Here is a 16,274-nt window from a genome sequence, read left to right as displayed (position 1 = left end):
ACTTTTTTAAACTTATTTCTGTCAAAAAGCTAATGTGTCATCAAGATAAAAAAGATATAATCACCAATGCTTACATAAAAACAGCATGTAAGATTTTTTTCCTGTATTATATATTTTTTTAAATATGATAATAGTATGATCAACAAAATATTTTTTTTTTTTGGTCAAGGAAATACAATTCTTCAGACTTCCGAATTTCTTCATCTTAGACAATCTGAATTAGTGAAATTAAAAAATCTTAACAGTAAAATAAATACTGTGATAAAAATTCTTAGCATGATGAGTAAATGTTTTTTTTTAAAAAAACTGATTAATATTTGTCCTTTGTTAAAGAAAAGTTTAAAAGTAAAGTAAAGACATATTTTTAATGGTCAATTGATTTGCTAAATAAGGAACTATTTTATTTATTTTTTCAAATGCTTACTGTTCTTTACAGAAATAATTCTCTGCATTGCTAAATATAAAAATAAAGCACAGCAGCATTTTGCTTGAAAAAAAGTAAAACAATTTGTCTATATTCCTTGCTTTAGCATTGGGTTTGGTATATTTCTTTGTTTCTTTGATCCGAAGATTGGAAGTTATTTCTGGTAGATATTTGATCGCCAAAAAAATGTAAATAAACAAATAAAAAATAAAGTAAAATAAAGCATTCCCGCATTAGTCCATTGTAGCTCAAGGGGGTTCATGTAGGTTAAGGCTCAACAATGAACCAACGGTATGAATGCAGCAATGGGGTCAGCACTGCGCACAATCCACCTTTACTTCTTATAGAAGCTGATACCCATCAATTTGAAGCTGGGTGAGATTCAACCTGCCACTGGGGAACAGTCCAGATCTTCAAGCCAGATCTTCACAATGACAGTTCAGCCACTTAACCAATGAGCAATAGCGGCTCAAATAAATAATTAAGAATTAAAAATAAATAGTAGCGAAGAATATTGAAGTAAAAAAAAAGAAACGAATTTCTTTAAAAAAAAGCATAAATTATTTAAATGACATAGTTTGTAATTCTTTTAGAAATTAAATGTTTCCTTTTTTTAGCATTTTGTAGCATTTAAATTTAAGATGAAGAAAGAAATAATGCTACGAAGTCATTTTTAAACTACTATTAAAATAATTAACTTCAATTTCCTTGCAATAAAAGGAAATGAAGAGCCAGCGTAGCATTCAATATGGCAATATGCGTGAAATGAGTCAAATAACTTTTATCCTCAAAGTGAAGCATGAACGATTGAAAATATTGTTTTTAAAGAGTTAAAATAAAAATTCGAATTATTTCAATCTTATTAAAGTAAAAAGCTAACAAATAAGAGTTCTATGAAGTGTAATGCCATGCATTATTCTATTTCAAAAGAAAAATATGTAGCTCTGTTGTCTTAAAAACCGTTAAGTATTGCCGTAATCACTATTACAAATGTCTTTAAATTCTTAAAATAATCCAACACAAAGTTGCACCAAGCGTATTCTGACTCAAACAAATAATATGTCTGACGTAGCTTCATAACTTTTTGCAATGTCATCCTGTTAGAAAAAAAATAAAGTTGTTTCGTCTCTGAAAATGAAATAAAAAATGAAATAATGCTTGTATCATTATTTTACACAACAGTTTTAAAATCATATAATAAAAAATGATAAATGATTACTAAGGTTACGCTAATGCAAACAATTATACACAACATAGTTACACGGAATTTTAATTAGTGAGAATTTTCTATTTGAATAAAAAATCAAGATATTTTTTCATTCCGAAAATAAATGGTGCAATGTCAGTAACATTCTTTTTTATTATATAATAAAAATGAATATAACACTTTTTAATGAAGTTAAAATAGATAAAATAATTGTAAAGGAATAACTACCAGGCATTTGATGATATATATATATATATGTATAAAATAGTTCTATTTAAATTTATCTGTACAATTTGTTTTAAATCTTAAATAATTATGTTGTTATGAAATATCCTGGATAAGTTTAAATTTGATGCAAATAATCGAATTTAAATAACTATCTAGCATATATTATGACATAAAATAACTACCATTTTAATTGAAAATTAAAAGTCCTTTTCAAAAGCTCTTATACGAAATATACGCTCTACAGATACATTATTCAACGTTCTCAATTAATTCTTCCATACACAAGCTAATTCATTTTATTCTATCCACATCACACGAAACTAAAAGAGATTCGGATGGGAAGAAAAGAGCGCTTCTACCTCACTATCTAGTTGGGTTTCACTCTACTCTTGACACACGGGAGGGGTTCTCTTTTCGTGTTAATTAACATCATTCTTGGGGCCGCGAACATATACATCTCACTGAACTTAATAAATGTGGACCTCAAAACTAAACAAAACATTTCCCTCTCTTTTCCCTTACGGGTTGTTTTCTCTTTACTTTTCCCTATCCTTGCTTCTTGGCTTCAAGATGCCTTTGGGCGAACGTTTTGGATTCTTATTTGGTCTTTTGTTTGTTGAATCTTTTATTTTCTTTGTCTTCCTCCACGTGCTTTGTCTCGATCTTGTTGAGGAACGTGCTACAGTGACAAAAGATAACAAATCGTTCAAAGTAGCAAGACGTGTTAATCTTTCTTGTCTAGTGAGAATGTAAGAGAAAAAGTCAATCTTTCTCAACGCATGTTTGGAAGGTTACAATTTCTCGACACATTGTCACATCGACAAGGGCTATGCAAATACAAATCCTCTGTTATTTTTCATATGAATTTGCCAAATTTCTCTTCCTCAACACCGAGAATTATTCATGATCAATTTAAGAACAAATATTGTGTCATATATATTGCTTATGCTGGGTAAATACTTTGAATTAATTTTAAGAATGCAATAAATAGTTCCTGATTTACTCTGTCATTAGTGAATTTAAGCTGGTATGTTGTTGATAAATGTAATAGTACTGGTACAGTTGCATAGATCTCCTTGTAAACTATGTTACCATGGAGGCAGGTTTTATTTTGCTCAAATAATTGAAACATTCTTAAAAAATAGAATGTAAGAGAAAAAGGGAATCTCTCATTTCGCATGTATTGAAGCTTAGGATACCTCGACACATTGTCACACCTACAAGGTTATGTAAAATCAAATTTTCTGTCATTTTTCATATGTATTTGTTAAATTTTCCTTTTATAATACTGGAAATTTTTCATCATCAATTTATAAACAAATTACTTGTCATGCATTTTGTTTGTGCTGATTAATTAATCTGAATTAATTTTAAGCATACAATAAATAGTTTATGATTTATTCCGTCATTAGGGAACATGAGCTGGTATTGCAAGGATAAGTAAAATGGTATTGGTAAAATTGATTTGAATTAATTTGAATTAATTTAAGAATGTAATAAATATTCGTGATTTATTAAATCATTAGTGAATATGAGCTGGTTCTGTATTCATAAGCAAAATGTTATTAGTAAATTATCTTTGAAATAATTTTGGAGATGTAATAAACAGTTCATGACTTATTCCATCACTAGTGAATATGAAATTGTACTGTATAGATAAGTAAAATTTTATTGGCAAAATCCATTTTAATTAATCTTAAGGATGTAATAAACAGTTCATGACTTATTCCATCATTAGTGAATATGAGCTGGCACTGCACTCATAAGCAAAATGGTTTTAGTAAAATCTTATTGTCTCTTTGTTTATACCGTGCACACTAAATATGGAAGCGGATTAGTGTTTGCTAGATTTTTCAAAACACTTAAAAAAATAAAACTTTGTATAGATAATCATTTTAAGTTTCAAAATAAGTGTGATATATTAGTAGTTTTCATAATCAACAGGGTATGCATAGTTCGTAACACTTCGTGTCAATGTTCATTTTTATCACAATTACAATGTAGGATGTGAAACAGAGGTTTTACAAAATTCGATAACACAAGGTAACAACAATGTAAAGGTTTTGGTTTTTATTGCTTTATTATTTTATGCCGAAGTAAAATATGTAAATAGTTATTTGGTACAATAATGATATATATTGTAAAACCTAAGAGGATTTCACAAAAAAAAACCTTTTTCAATTATTTCAGACTTTTATAAATTTAAATATTGTGTTGTTAAGAAAATTGCCATCTATTCTCAATTCACCTAAGTTGAAAATTCTTAAAAAAGCACTTACTATAATGTTTTCTGAAAACGAATAAATTTAATGATTTTTTTCTTATCATTTTGAAAAACTCTTTTTCGAGTCAAATTTAAAATGAATGAAAGACAACAAGGAAACAAAACAAAGCAAATTAAGATTACTAAAGCCTTTTTGCTTTGTTTATATGAGACTAAATTTGACGTAAGACTAAAATTGAGATGCATTCGATTTTTACATAGCATACACATCTGCTAAAAACATTTAAAAGTTTCAATTGATTATTTTAAAAAAGAATTTTTTGAAAACTCAAGTGAAGATTCCTAGTTTGGTAACATTTGATGATTAATTCAATTTCCTATGGCCTTAATCCTATTATGTTATAACTTACTTCGTAGAATAATTTGATTTTAAAGACAATCAATTTAAAAAATAAATTATCATAATTTATATAATTTAACTTATAAAATTTTATTATATCTATCATTTTAGAGTAAATATTGCCTTTGAGAGTTTTACACCATTAAACATTTGTCAAAGTATAAATGTTTATTTTGTTAAAATAGAAATTTATAACAGAAACCAAACAACACGTTTGGGGCGTAGTTTCATTATAATTTAAAAAAAGTACCTTGACAAGATTGAAGGTTAAATAAAATTTAGCTGAACAGAAATTTATTTAAAGAAAAAATTAACATAAAAAGAAAAAAATACTAATACATTAAGTACACATATTTTATAAATCTGGGATATTAAATATTAAAACTAAAGAATGAAGAAATAAAAATACACAATATTTTTGCACAATTTTCGTAAAATCATTTGCGCTGAAAACTTTTATTACTGCCATGTTCTTACATATATATATATATATATATATATATATATATATATATATATATATATATATATATATATATATATATATATATATATATATATATATATATATATATATATATATATATATATATATATATATATATATATCTGTGTGTGTGTGTGGAACTTTAGTGGAATAATTTTATAAATTGCGACATAATCAGGGGTTTTAGTGTATAAACAAATTCATAATAAGAGTTTATTTAGCGTGTAAAATATTAATTGCTTAATTGCAGATTAGAAAAATATTTTTCCGGAAACTGATAATTTAAAAGAAAATATTTATTTTTAATATAATCAAACCCAAAAATGTTGCAGCATTTACTTAGTTTCTTGATACTGATCAAAAAAGTAAGATAATAGAAAAAAGTACGTAATAGCTTTTTTAGTTTCCTACAGTATCAAAAACTAGTTTTTGCCCTCAAGGTATCTATGTTTCAATATTAAACACCTTGTTAGATGCCGCGGAGTGATCGTAAATTTTTTAAGGAGTGATCGTAAATTTTTTGATACATATTTGTAGTAAAATTTAAATATTTTGATAGATTGATTACAATAATATTATCATGATATTTTTTCAATATAAGTATTGATTTGTTTAACTACTTCATTATTTCATAAGCTAATATTTATTAATTTTCCTCTTATTCTTTATTTCAATGATAAAACTGACATTTCTGTAGTAAGTTCGTCTCAAAAATAGAAAATAAGTAGCATAAAATAGAAATTATTCAAGCAAAAAGTTTTCAAGGCTGACATGCAAAAAGTATTTAATGATTTCGGGCAAATCCGTGGTTAGAATTATTTACTAAAAATTCCTTTGCTAAATAATTTCCCTTGTTAATCTATACAGTTTTTCCATGTGCAAATCCATTTCGGGCAAATCCGTGGATAAATTTGTTTGCTAAAAATTTCTTTATTAATTTATACAATTCCATGTGCAAATCCATTTCGGGCAAATCCGTGGTTAAAATTATCTGCTAAAATTTTTTCTTTGTTAATTCTTCCATGTGCAAATCCATTTCGGGAAAATCCGTGTTAAAAATTATCTATTGAAAAAGATTTTTTCTTTGATAATTTAAATAATTTTTCTATGTGCTAATCCATATCGAGCAAATCCGCGGCTAAAATTATTTGCAAAGCAGGCAATTTATGTTTCTCTTTTCTATTTTATATTTTTTCTTAAATAAACATCTATCTTCTAAAACTATTTATGATCAATTTTTAAAATTATCCAGTATAATATTACCTTGTGCACATCCATTTCGGGCCCATCCTTGGTAACTAACAAATCAAAACTCAGAATAACAAATCACTTCAGCAGTGCAGTAAGAACGACACTTTAGAACCCTTTTGTTACACTCAATTTGCGCTTTTGTTTTCATCTTTTGTTTTCATATTTTGCAATCTGGCAATCTTTCTGCGAAAACATTTTTAAATCATTCTTGAAAAATAACTGTCCATGTAAGTTGTTAGGATTTTGCTACTCGCTTTATAGTCCCCCCTTTTTAATGTTTTTTCTTTTTATTTTATTTTTTCTTTTTCTTTTATTTTATTATCTGTTTTTACATGTTATATTTACTTTTTATGATCTATTTTTATGTAGTTATTTTATAAAAAATTTTTTTTGAGTGCTCCTCACACTATTGTATTAATATATTTTGCTTTGGCTTTATTGATACAATATCAGAAAGCACTCTGTTTAGCGGATATAATTGTGTGGGCTGAAGAAAAGATTATATCTTTTTTTTCCGGCTTTTTTTCCGGTTTTTTAATTAACATTTCACTTTTTTTTTTTTTTTTTTTTTTTTTTATAAAATGTTGTTTGTTGTTTTTTTACTTATTATTTCCCACCCTTTTTTTCATATGTCTATAATTTTTCTTTGTTTTATTCTTCATTTTGAACTTATCTAATGAGTGCTGTTTACTTGCAGCTTAAGCGCAATAAATGTTACTTATTGTTTTTCTTAACTTTCTTAGTGTTTTCTTGTATTTATTTATTTATTATATATATATATATATATATATATATATATATATATATATATATATATATATATATATATATATATATATATATATATATATATATATATATATATATATATATATATATATATATATATATATATATATATATATATATATATATATATATAGTCAAAATATAGATATACATTATAAATATACTAAATAAAAATATACATATACAAATATAAATATACAAAATATAAATGCTGTAAAAAAAATCCGGCCAATTTACCGTGTTTCTGGTTCAATTGGGACACTAAAAATCTAGTAAAAGTAATTTAGTAATGGCGTTACCAAAAGTAACTGTAAAATATCGCTTTTCATGTGTTATAAAATTTAGAAATTTGGTAAAATTTTTTAATTTTATCTTGACGCATTGGAAAATGGCGTAAAAACGATTTATTAGGTAAAAATTACTTTTCAGTTTTGTATTTGTTACAAAATGTGTAGCAATAATAACAATAATTTTGAAAACCAAAAATTTCAGAATACCACTATCATATGATCAGAAAAATTGCGAAATGAATGGTTTTTCAAATTGCTATTTTCATTTTAAGTAATTCTTTGACCACTACATGCAAAAAATTTAGAGTATCTTATTAAATGCTAATTTATTGCAGTTATCACTTGGGGACACGGTGAAAGATACAGTGTAGTTATCAGCATTCTACAATTTTTGCTTTTTAATTCGCTACAATTTACCAATTTATCAATACCTCTGCAGAAAGCGAGCAGTTGGTATCCCAGGTAATATTTATTATTTAAAATTATGTTAAACAGAATAAGCAATAATTAGCTGTAACAATATTATGACTTAAGATAGAAATTATTTTAGATCACAATTAATCTGCAGAATATTAACAAATAAAATGTAGATAAGAAGCATATACTTGAATATGGATAGCTGAGATATTTTCAAACATATCTATAGCAGGCATAACAGGCATGAAATAAATTTGAGATAAATGTCCAAACATAAGAAACTTATCTTTCATAGTGCTATATTTTTATACATATATTCGCATTGAATGCAACCAGTTTAATATTTTTATACCAGTAAGAAATTTTATTCTAGGTGAAATATTTTGCAGATTTATTTCGGAACTATTCGGAATGTTAAAATCTTAGAAAATGGTTGAAATATGTTGATATTCAACTTAAAGATTTTATTAAAAGAAAACGTTTTCTTAACTATAAGTAATGTGTGACAACTAAATATATTTCTATTTTGTAGAATTAAGAGAAAGAACGGAATTTTGTATGGAAAATAACAAGAGCCTGAGTTAAGGCAAAGAGGTCTAGAGAAAACGGTAAAAGAAACATTTTTTAAGGATGGAATTTAATACAAATTTCACAACCTTTGAAGCACTTCTTGACGTTCGCAATATAGAAAATCGCCTTAAGCCCGGTTCTATGCTTCTGAATAAAATGAAATGCTTGAAACTTCCTTTGAGAAAATATTTTAGACTTTAAAATGAACTTCATTTTGCAAAGTAAGATTATAAATTCTTGAGAAAAGCAGCATGTGTATCACAGTTATTGCTATAACAACTTAAAATAAATTTTGACTCTTTACACATTTAAAATGCGATTACTTAACTTTACTTGAAGTTTCCTTCAACTATTCCCAATGCTTTAAATTACAAGATTATTTTTATATCAAATATACATAATTTGTTTCATTATGTATTTTTTCGTGTACATTTTAATGTATAATTTAATTTGTAATAAAATATAAAAAATGTGAATTTCACTTTTTAGACAAAAAATTTACTATAATTAATATGGCAAAATTATTTCAAGTAAATGTTGGGTTGTTTTAATATAATGGTGAGTTTTTAAAGAAAATACGTCCAGAGAGGGATAAATTTAAAATAAATTAAAGTTAAATTTGAAATAAATTTAAAATATATCAGTATATAAAAATCTTTCTGATAGTCAGAAATTTGTTTTTCTGAAAGAGAAATTACATGTTTTTAAGCTTAATAAATTTAAATTCGCTCAATTTTAAACTTACCAAATTGACATGTGTTAACATGTGGGACTCATTTTATGTTACTTACATTATGTTCGTAATCTCAATTATTTTTAAACTCTTCTATTCAGATTTCTTTTGGGCAAGCCTAAATGGCCATCGAACAAAGATAACCAGTTAATTATATGCGATATTTGAACAACAGATGCAGATTGCAACAAATGTAGTTTCGCAGGAAGTAGTTTAACTTGTTTTTCAATTTGGACAATGCATTACTTTTCATAATAATTTTGCAAATTTTTGTTAAAATTCTTTTAAAGCTTGTGAAATTTTATTTCTAAAAAAAATAATTGATTATTTTATTTTGGAGTCAAATATCTGTCATGAAATAAGTATTATGTTGTTTTTATCTTACGTAGGTAATGTTTTTTCAACTAACTGGACATTTAAAGTAGATATAAAAAAAAACTCTGTTCCTGTCTAAAAAACGGAAGAATATTATAGTGGAGTGACGCTATATATTTATGGGCCATCTCTTCTTCAATTTTAGAAGCATTTACCACTTTTTATTAACAGATATTGGCAGGTATTAACACATATTTATTAACAGGTAACAGGCAACTTATCAAGGATCACATGCTCACTAAAATATTTAAAAATAAGTGGCACAAGTAAAAAAATGTATGTGTATTTTCGCAAATTAATATTTACCATCATGCTTGATATCTCCAAAAAGATTAATCCAGTTACAAAATCTATGGGTTCTTTAATGGTTTTCGTTTTATTTAGTTTCGCAATTTTAAAATAAAATGTAACAAATAAAATACTTAGCATTTGTGTTACAACACTAAAGCCACTTTCTTATTTTTTTGAAGATCGTACGAACCCTGTATTACATTCTTATTCTACAGGCATATAAGTTACTCGATAAAACCCTACATATCCTATTCTACACACTCAGATCTTAATTAATATCAGTATATTAGCTAAAGAGAAGAATTAAACACCACAACTAGGAACGATGATATGATGAGATGTGTAAGGAGTATGCAATGTCATGTAAAAACTGTGAAAAAAAGGGAGGAAATTGTAGTGCAGTGTGTTAGAAAGTGATTGATTAACAATGTACTAGTACATTACAATTTCTTTATCAGATTCATTTAAATTATTTTCTAAGATGAAGCTCACTCCTTTCAGTTTATTGTTAATTTTTCATTTTATGGATATAAAATATATTATTTTCCATACTTTACCTTTACTGAATTAGATGGCCATCTCACATTAAAATACGATGATCACTTATTAGTTTAATATCAAACATTTGTTTCATATTTTATTCTCAAATTTAATATTCAAATTCTAATATTTTTTACTCATAATATGTTGAATACATGTAAATATATTCAGTACATGTATGAGAAATTAAAATAAGAATAAATATTTCCTTTATAATACGAATAAACATATTATAGTAAAATTACTGTACTGTATACTTCAATTACAGTAATAATGTTTCTGGCCAACAAAATATAATTTTGGTTAGTAGATCTAAACATTTTTCCAGATATATGGCAAAGGATTAGTGGAAATTCCGGTGTTCAAAATTATATGTCTCATAAGCTCACATTTAACAAAAAAAACTAAGAAGTAAATTTAACCAAAGAAGGTTTTTTTTGATGCTCTGAGACATCGAGTTCAAATTAAAAAAGTGTTGAACACATCACAAACTCTATCACTTATAAAAAATATATTTTTGTTTGATAACTTTTTAATTGTCCAATTTAATCAGAAAAGTTCTAAGATGTATTTAAATATACTAAATTATCTCAATTATCTCCGAAACTGCATTAAACAACCGACGTGCTTTAAACTGCATTTAAATTTAAAATTCGACATAAAATGTAAATAAACTAGTTTAATTTAAACATCTAAATAATAATTATAATTTTCGAATATTAAAAAGATGTATTGTGTCAAAAAATATTTTTTAAAACTGAAACATTTATCCTAAATTAAAATATTTCAAACAATTCACAAATATTGCTTTTACATTTTCTTATCAATTCTATTCATTATGCTGATTTAAAAACTTAATTTATCATAGAAAATATTTAAATACACGTTTGTATAGGTAAAAACATAATGCATCCAAATTTGTATGCTCAGTTACTTTTCATTAATGCACATTCTTTTTCTATCAGGAGATCTTTGCTTTCATCAGCATGTAATTCACAAAAGTGATAAGGGCAATTAAATATAAAAATATTTATTTATAATATTTATATATTTTATTTTTATCTATTATTGTCGGTTACTATTATAAGTGTTTTTCAGATTTTAATTCAAAATTAAAGACGAGTATGGATGATTTAATATTTTTTTATTTTATTTTCAGCAACTATTACGATTTTTTTTATTTATTTCAATTATTGTTCAAAATTAAAGGTATAAATCTAAAAGTACATTTCTTCCCTTACTAAGCTCTCTCTTGTTATAAAATTGTTACTCTATATTAATTTTTTAAGCATATTTATTATTTTTTTATAATTATTAAATATTAAAATGTTATATTCACTTTAATAATCAAAAAAAATCATTATTTTATTCCCATGTCTAACCAACCATACATATTAAACAATTGATACAAAAATTGTGAGGCAATATTAGGAATTAAATTTTTGCTAAAATAATTTTTTCTCTACTAATTATATTACGAATTTTAATTTTCCAACACAAAAAAATACCGATTTTTTTATTTCAAAAAATTTAGTCAGTAAAGAGGTAATGGTAACTAAAGAAGATGACTTTTGAAATTCTTAGTATGATCTTAAAATTGTCAAAACTTGATATGTGGAATATTAATACAAAACAAATTTAATTTATTTTAATTTAATCAATAATTTCGATGAAACATTATGTATATCACCATAGAACAGAAGTGGTCGGTAAGCAATAGTAGGGATTCGTTTGCTCAGTGAAAAAGAAGAACTCATTAAATAATATACAATCCTAAAATAAAAATAAAATTAAAGGAACTCTTGTAGTAGCATACATATTTATTAGCTTCACCACCCTTTGGGAAATTTGATTTTGAGGGTTTTTTTGTCTGCTCACTTTTGGACTGGAACAACTATATCAACTTCAACACCATAATCACAAATAAAAAAAAATTAATCATAAAAATATTAAATGAAGAAGAAGCAGGCGATAATTTTGGAATTTTTTGGAATTGATTGTTTTTCAAACTATTATAATATATTTATATTATAATATATACTATATATTATATTATAATATATATTATATATTATATTATAATATATATTATATATTTATATTTTTATTTTCATCAGCATGAATTTTTTAAAAATTTTACATATTGGTTATTTAAGGTACTTTTTATGCTCTTTTAATAATTAGATTGTTTAAAATTATTGTCTGCGTGTATATTTAAATATAAATATGAATACAAAAGAATTAAAGGAAATTCGTGACATTTTACATGGAGAAAAAAATCTCTAGCAAAATTACCGTACTGAAATTAACGTATGTCAATTCTAGTAAAGAACAAATCATAATTCTGGTGGTTAATAAAACCCAAAATATACGGTATTTAAACCATTTATTTGGTTACTAGAACTTGGTTTTTTATTACCACACATTTTGCCATGACAAAGGGCAAAATGCAAATATATTAAATCCATGATATGTATTAATGTCATGATAAAATGGCCAAATTTTAACACATTAATCAAGTTTTCTCACACATTAGAAAACCATGTTTTATTGTTAATTTTACCAAAATCATTACCAAAGAGTTTCGATTAAAATTAAGCTTTTTTGTGTTCTCATGAAGCCTGAAATGCGATAAATTTTATCATATTCTGTTAGTCTTGAACATGCTTTTTCTCAGTGTAAGATATGTATATTGGTTGGATCTGAAAACCAATCCATCATTGAACGGCAATAGATAGATGCAGTTTTTGAAACCCACGGTGTTCTGCCGTTTATAAAAGTCACACCAGAGAAAGAAAGAAATTAATTTATGCGCAACCAGTAATAGCAATAATGCAATTACAATTTTATTTCTTTTGTAATAAATCGTAATTTTACCTTTAGTCTTATTTTTGTTTCATGTAATCCTAAAATAAGTTTTTGCTGTTACTGTCATCAGTTTTTATTTTTTTTTATTTTTTTGCAATCGAGATATTATTACATCTACATTATGTTAATAATATATTTTTAGTTCACTTCAATTTATTCCATTTCACAAAAATATACAATAGCAATTTATTTCAATCTTCTAAACTGTGATTATTTTAATATATTGCAAATTTAAATAAACTATGTTGTATATTGATAAAATAACCGCTTGCTTCAATGCTCAAATTTTAAACATTGAACTTTAAAAATGGATACACTGCGTATAAATTCAAACTAGTACTTTCTATATTTAATCCACCCAATTTTGGCAAATTACGTTATTACGTTAATTTTTTTTTTTTTTTTTTTTTTTTTGCATAAAACTCCTCTAAAATAGATTTGAAGCAATTAGAAATTGATCTGACAACAATTAAATAATTAATATGAACTGAAAAAAACTGAAATCTAAATAAAGTAACATTATGAATTTTTAACTTTATTTTGATTAAAACCCAATGTGTGAGATTAAAAAAAAAATCATTTTATGCACTTTTCAAATCTCTTGAAAATGCATAAATTTCTTGAATCTCTATAAAAATAAAATAAAAATAAAATATTTAAAAAAATTTTGCTTTTGCTAAAACAAATGTAAAAGTATTAAAACTGGTGATAGAATGTCCCCATAAATAAAATTTAACCTTTTTAAATTGGATTCATGGGAACATTTAACATTTTTAAGCGGATAACACAAAATCGTTTACTAAAACTTAAAACGTCAATATAAAGGTCAATATATTCTGAGAAATTTTTCTTTATAAATGTCTTATATGGTAGCATTAAAATAATGTTCATTGTGTTTCAGAAGAAAGAAGAATTATTGCCGACAAAAAGCATTAATCAGTATACAGATGAGAAAAGAATAATTGTTATTGACAGGGAAATATATATCATCGTATACAATCTAAATATTTGTCATCATAATTATTCTAATAAAGAGTCATTAATTAAAATTCTAAGAATATTAGTTAATAGAGAATGATATATTAATCATTCAACATTTAATGGATAATAAGCAAAATCAAAATTTAAACATAAATGAGAATAGTCATCTAATGAAAAATTATTAAAAATCAAAACAATTTACTAAGATATACACAATGCTGTTATATGCTGTAAGATATATAATGTTGCTAGAGTTTTGGATAACAACCCATAACAAAAACTTTTCTTTCTGCATCACAGTAACTGGTTATGTGCTAACGAAAATTTCCCCTTTATGGTTGTTTCTCCTTTTTAACAAATCGGATTTCGTGAAAATGACCGTGACGAAAAGTTGAATCAAACCGCTGCAAGAATTTTAAAAGTCGTTTCAGAGTCATAGCCTACATTGAATTTGGGAAAAGTTGTGAACATAAACTTGTTTTAGTCAAATTGGAAAAAAAAAACATTTTTTTAGTATAAGTCACATTTTTTGCCCTTTTGTTGACGACTGCAGCTTAGAGAGATCTTCCTTCAAGAGTTACTTTAACTGATATATTGCAATATTTTAAAAGAAATCTCTTATTTTTAATTTCTTTTTTTTTAATATTTTCATTTTAATTTATTTGTTGATTTTTTTTACTTAAATAATCATACCTATACATTATCTATTTTCTGACTTCTATATTTTGCATTTTTAAATTTTCAGGAGTATATGACTAAAAATATTCCAAAAAAATACTTAACTTATTTACTTATTTATATATTTCTTGCGTTTCATGACACATATTTTTCATATGAAATCTTAACTTTGAAATTAAGAAAAAAAAGTCTTGATTTTGTTCGATTGTAACACACTCCACACTGTTGAATAATCCTTTTTACAAAACACGGAAGGCTAAATTTTCTTAAATTAAAACTAAAACATCCATAATTGAAAAAAGAATAATTAACTTTTCAAACCAATGTTTTTAAATGTATTATTTAAACGTAATGAACTCATTACAAAAATAAATTTTGCAATGGCAACTATAACTCATTTTTTTTGGTTAATCAATAATTTTTTTTGTTGTTAATCAATTCATTAAATAACGTCTTCACGTTTTAAAAAATATTTGTATAATGCAATTTTTTATTACGTTTTAATTTATAAAAGAAAAGGAACACAAATTGAAAAACGAGTTTAACGTATTATTATAATAAAATTATTATTCTTGTGTCTCATAATTTCAACTATAATTGTTAACCAAAAAATCTAACATACCTTCTGTTGTAAGCGAAACATTATCAGATGCTGCGGTTATATTTCCACTCCAAGCAATAAATAAACAGCACAGTAATACAAATGACAAATGCCAAGAGCGAGTTCCAGTATTTCGCCCCACTTTTTTACGAAGAGATCTTTTAAGCTCTGAATGCATTAAAACTCCAGGCATGCTGGAACGTCAAATAATTTCACACTAATCGCAGAAAAAATATTAGTTTTTTATTATTGAGTCCCACTAATAATGTGCAGTCAAATCTCTGAAAATAGTTTATCGGGGCCTAAAAATTCACATAAAAATAAAAATCTCAGTTCAAGAAATATTGGTAAGTCATTGAAATTATAAAAATCGTCATTTTATTCCAATTAATAACGATCCCAAACGATAATAAAAAAAAACTCTCATTCGCTCATTGATGTCGCAGTTCGTCAAAAAGATAAGTTAAACCCTTTTCTTATGAAAAGGTATGAAAACAAAACGAGACAGGCGCGAACGACGACTCAGGAAACTGTGCGATTGCTTGGTGTTCTTCACAGTTGCCCCACCGGCCGGTAGAGAATAGCATCATGTGACCGTGACGTCATGAATAGAGACACGCCTATCATAAGATTCCCTTAGATTCCCCTGCATAGCAGGAACAGTTAGAAAATGAGGTCCCAAAAGCTTACAAGTATACCTGTTAAAACTTTTTTTTTTCGTTCAGCAGTTGGCAAAGTGTATTTTAAGTAGATATTTTCTTTCCATTTCTCTTCCTAGAGGTTTTTTTTTCTTCTTTTGCATCAAACTGTAAGCTAACTAATGGGTTTAGACAAACATGAGTCTTTTGGGAAAAAAAGTAGCTGCGTTCGTATAGGTATTTTTCTGAACTTATCTCCGCATAAGATAGGTTAAAGTTAGA

The 16,274-nt window shown here is 25.5% G+C and overlaps 1 protein-coding gene across 2 annotated transcripts in view; it reads right to left on the bottom strand.

The window, feature by feature from the left end:
• LOC107437999 (hemicentin-2) overlaps positions 1 to 15,890 on the bottom strand; it is a 205,549-nt gene extending 189,659 nt beyond the window's left edge. For both annotated transcript variants that reach the window (XM_071183278.2, XM_071183279.2), the window contains exon 1: positions 15,376 to 15,890. In XM_071183278.2, coding sequence (XP_071039379.2) covers positions 15,376 to 15,547 — 172 coding nt within the window. In that variant the 5' untranslated portion in view covers positions 15,548 to 15,890. The remainder of the gene's footprint in view (positions 1 to 15,375) is intronic.
• Between the last annotated feature and the right edge of the window lie 384 nt (positions 15,891 to 16,274).

Source organism: Parasteatoda tepidariorum, chromosome 7 (assembly GCF_982258835.1).
Source record: "Parasteatoda tepidariorum strain Cologne lab strain chromosome 7, Ptep-v5.0, whole genome shotgun sequence".
Classification (NCBI taxonomy): domain Eukaryota; kingdom Metazoa; phylum Arthropoda; class Arachnida; order Araneae; family Theridiidae; genus Parasteatoda; species Parasteatoda tepidariorum.
This window is presented reverse-complemented; position numbering and strand designations above follow the sequence as displayed.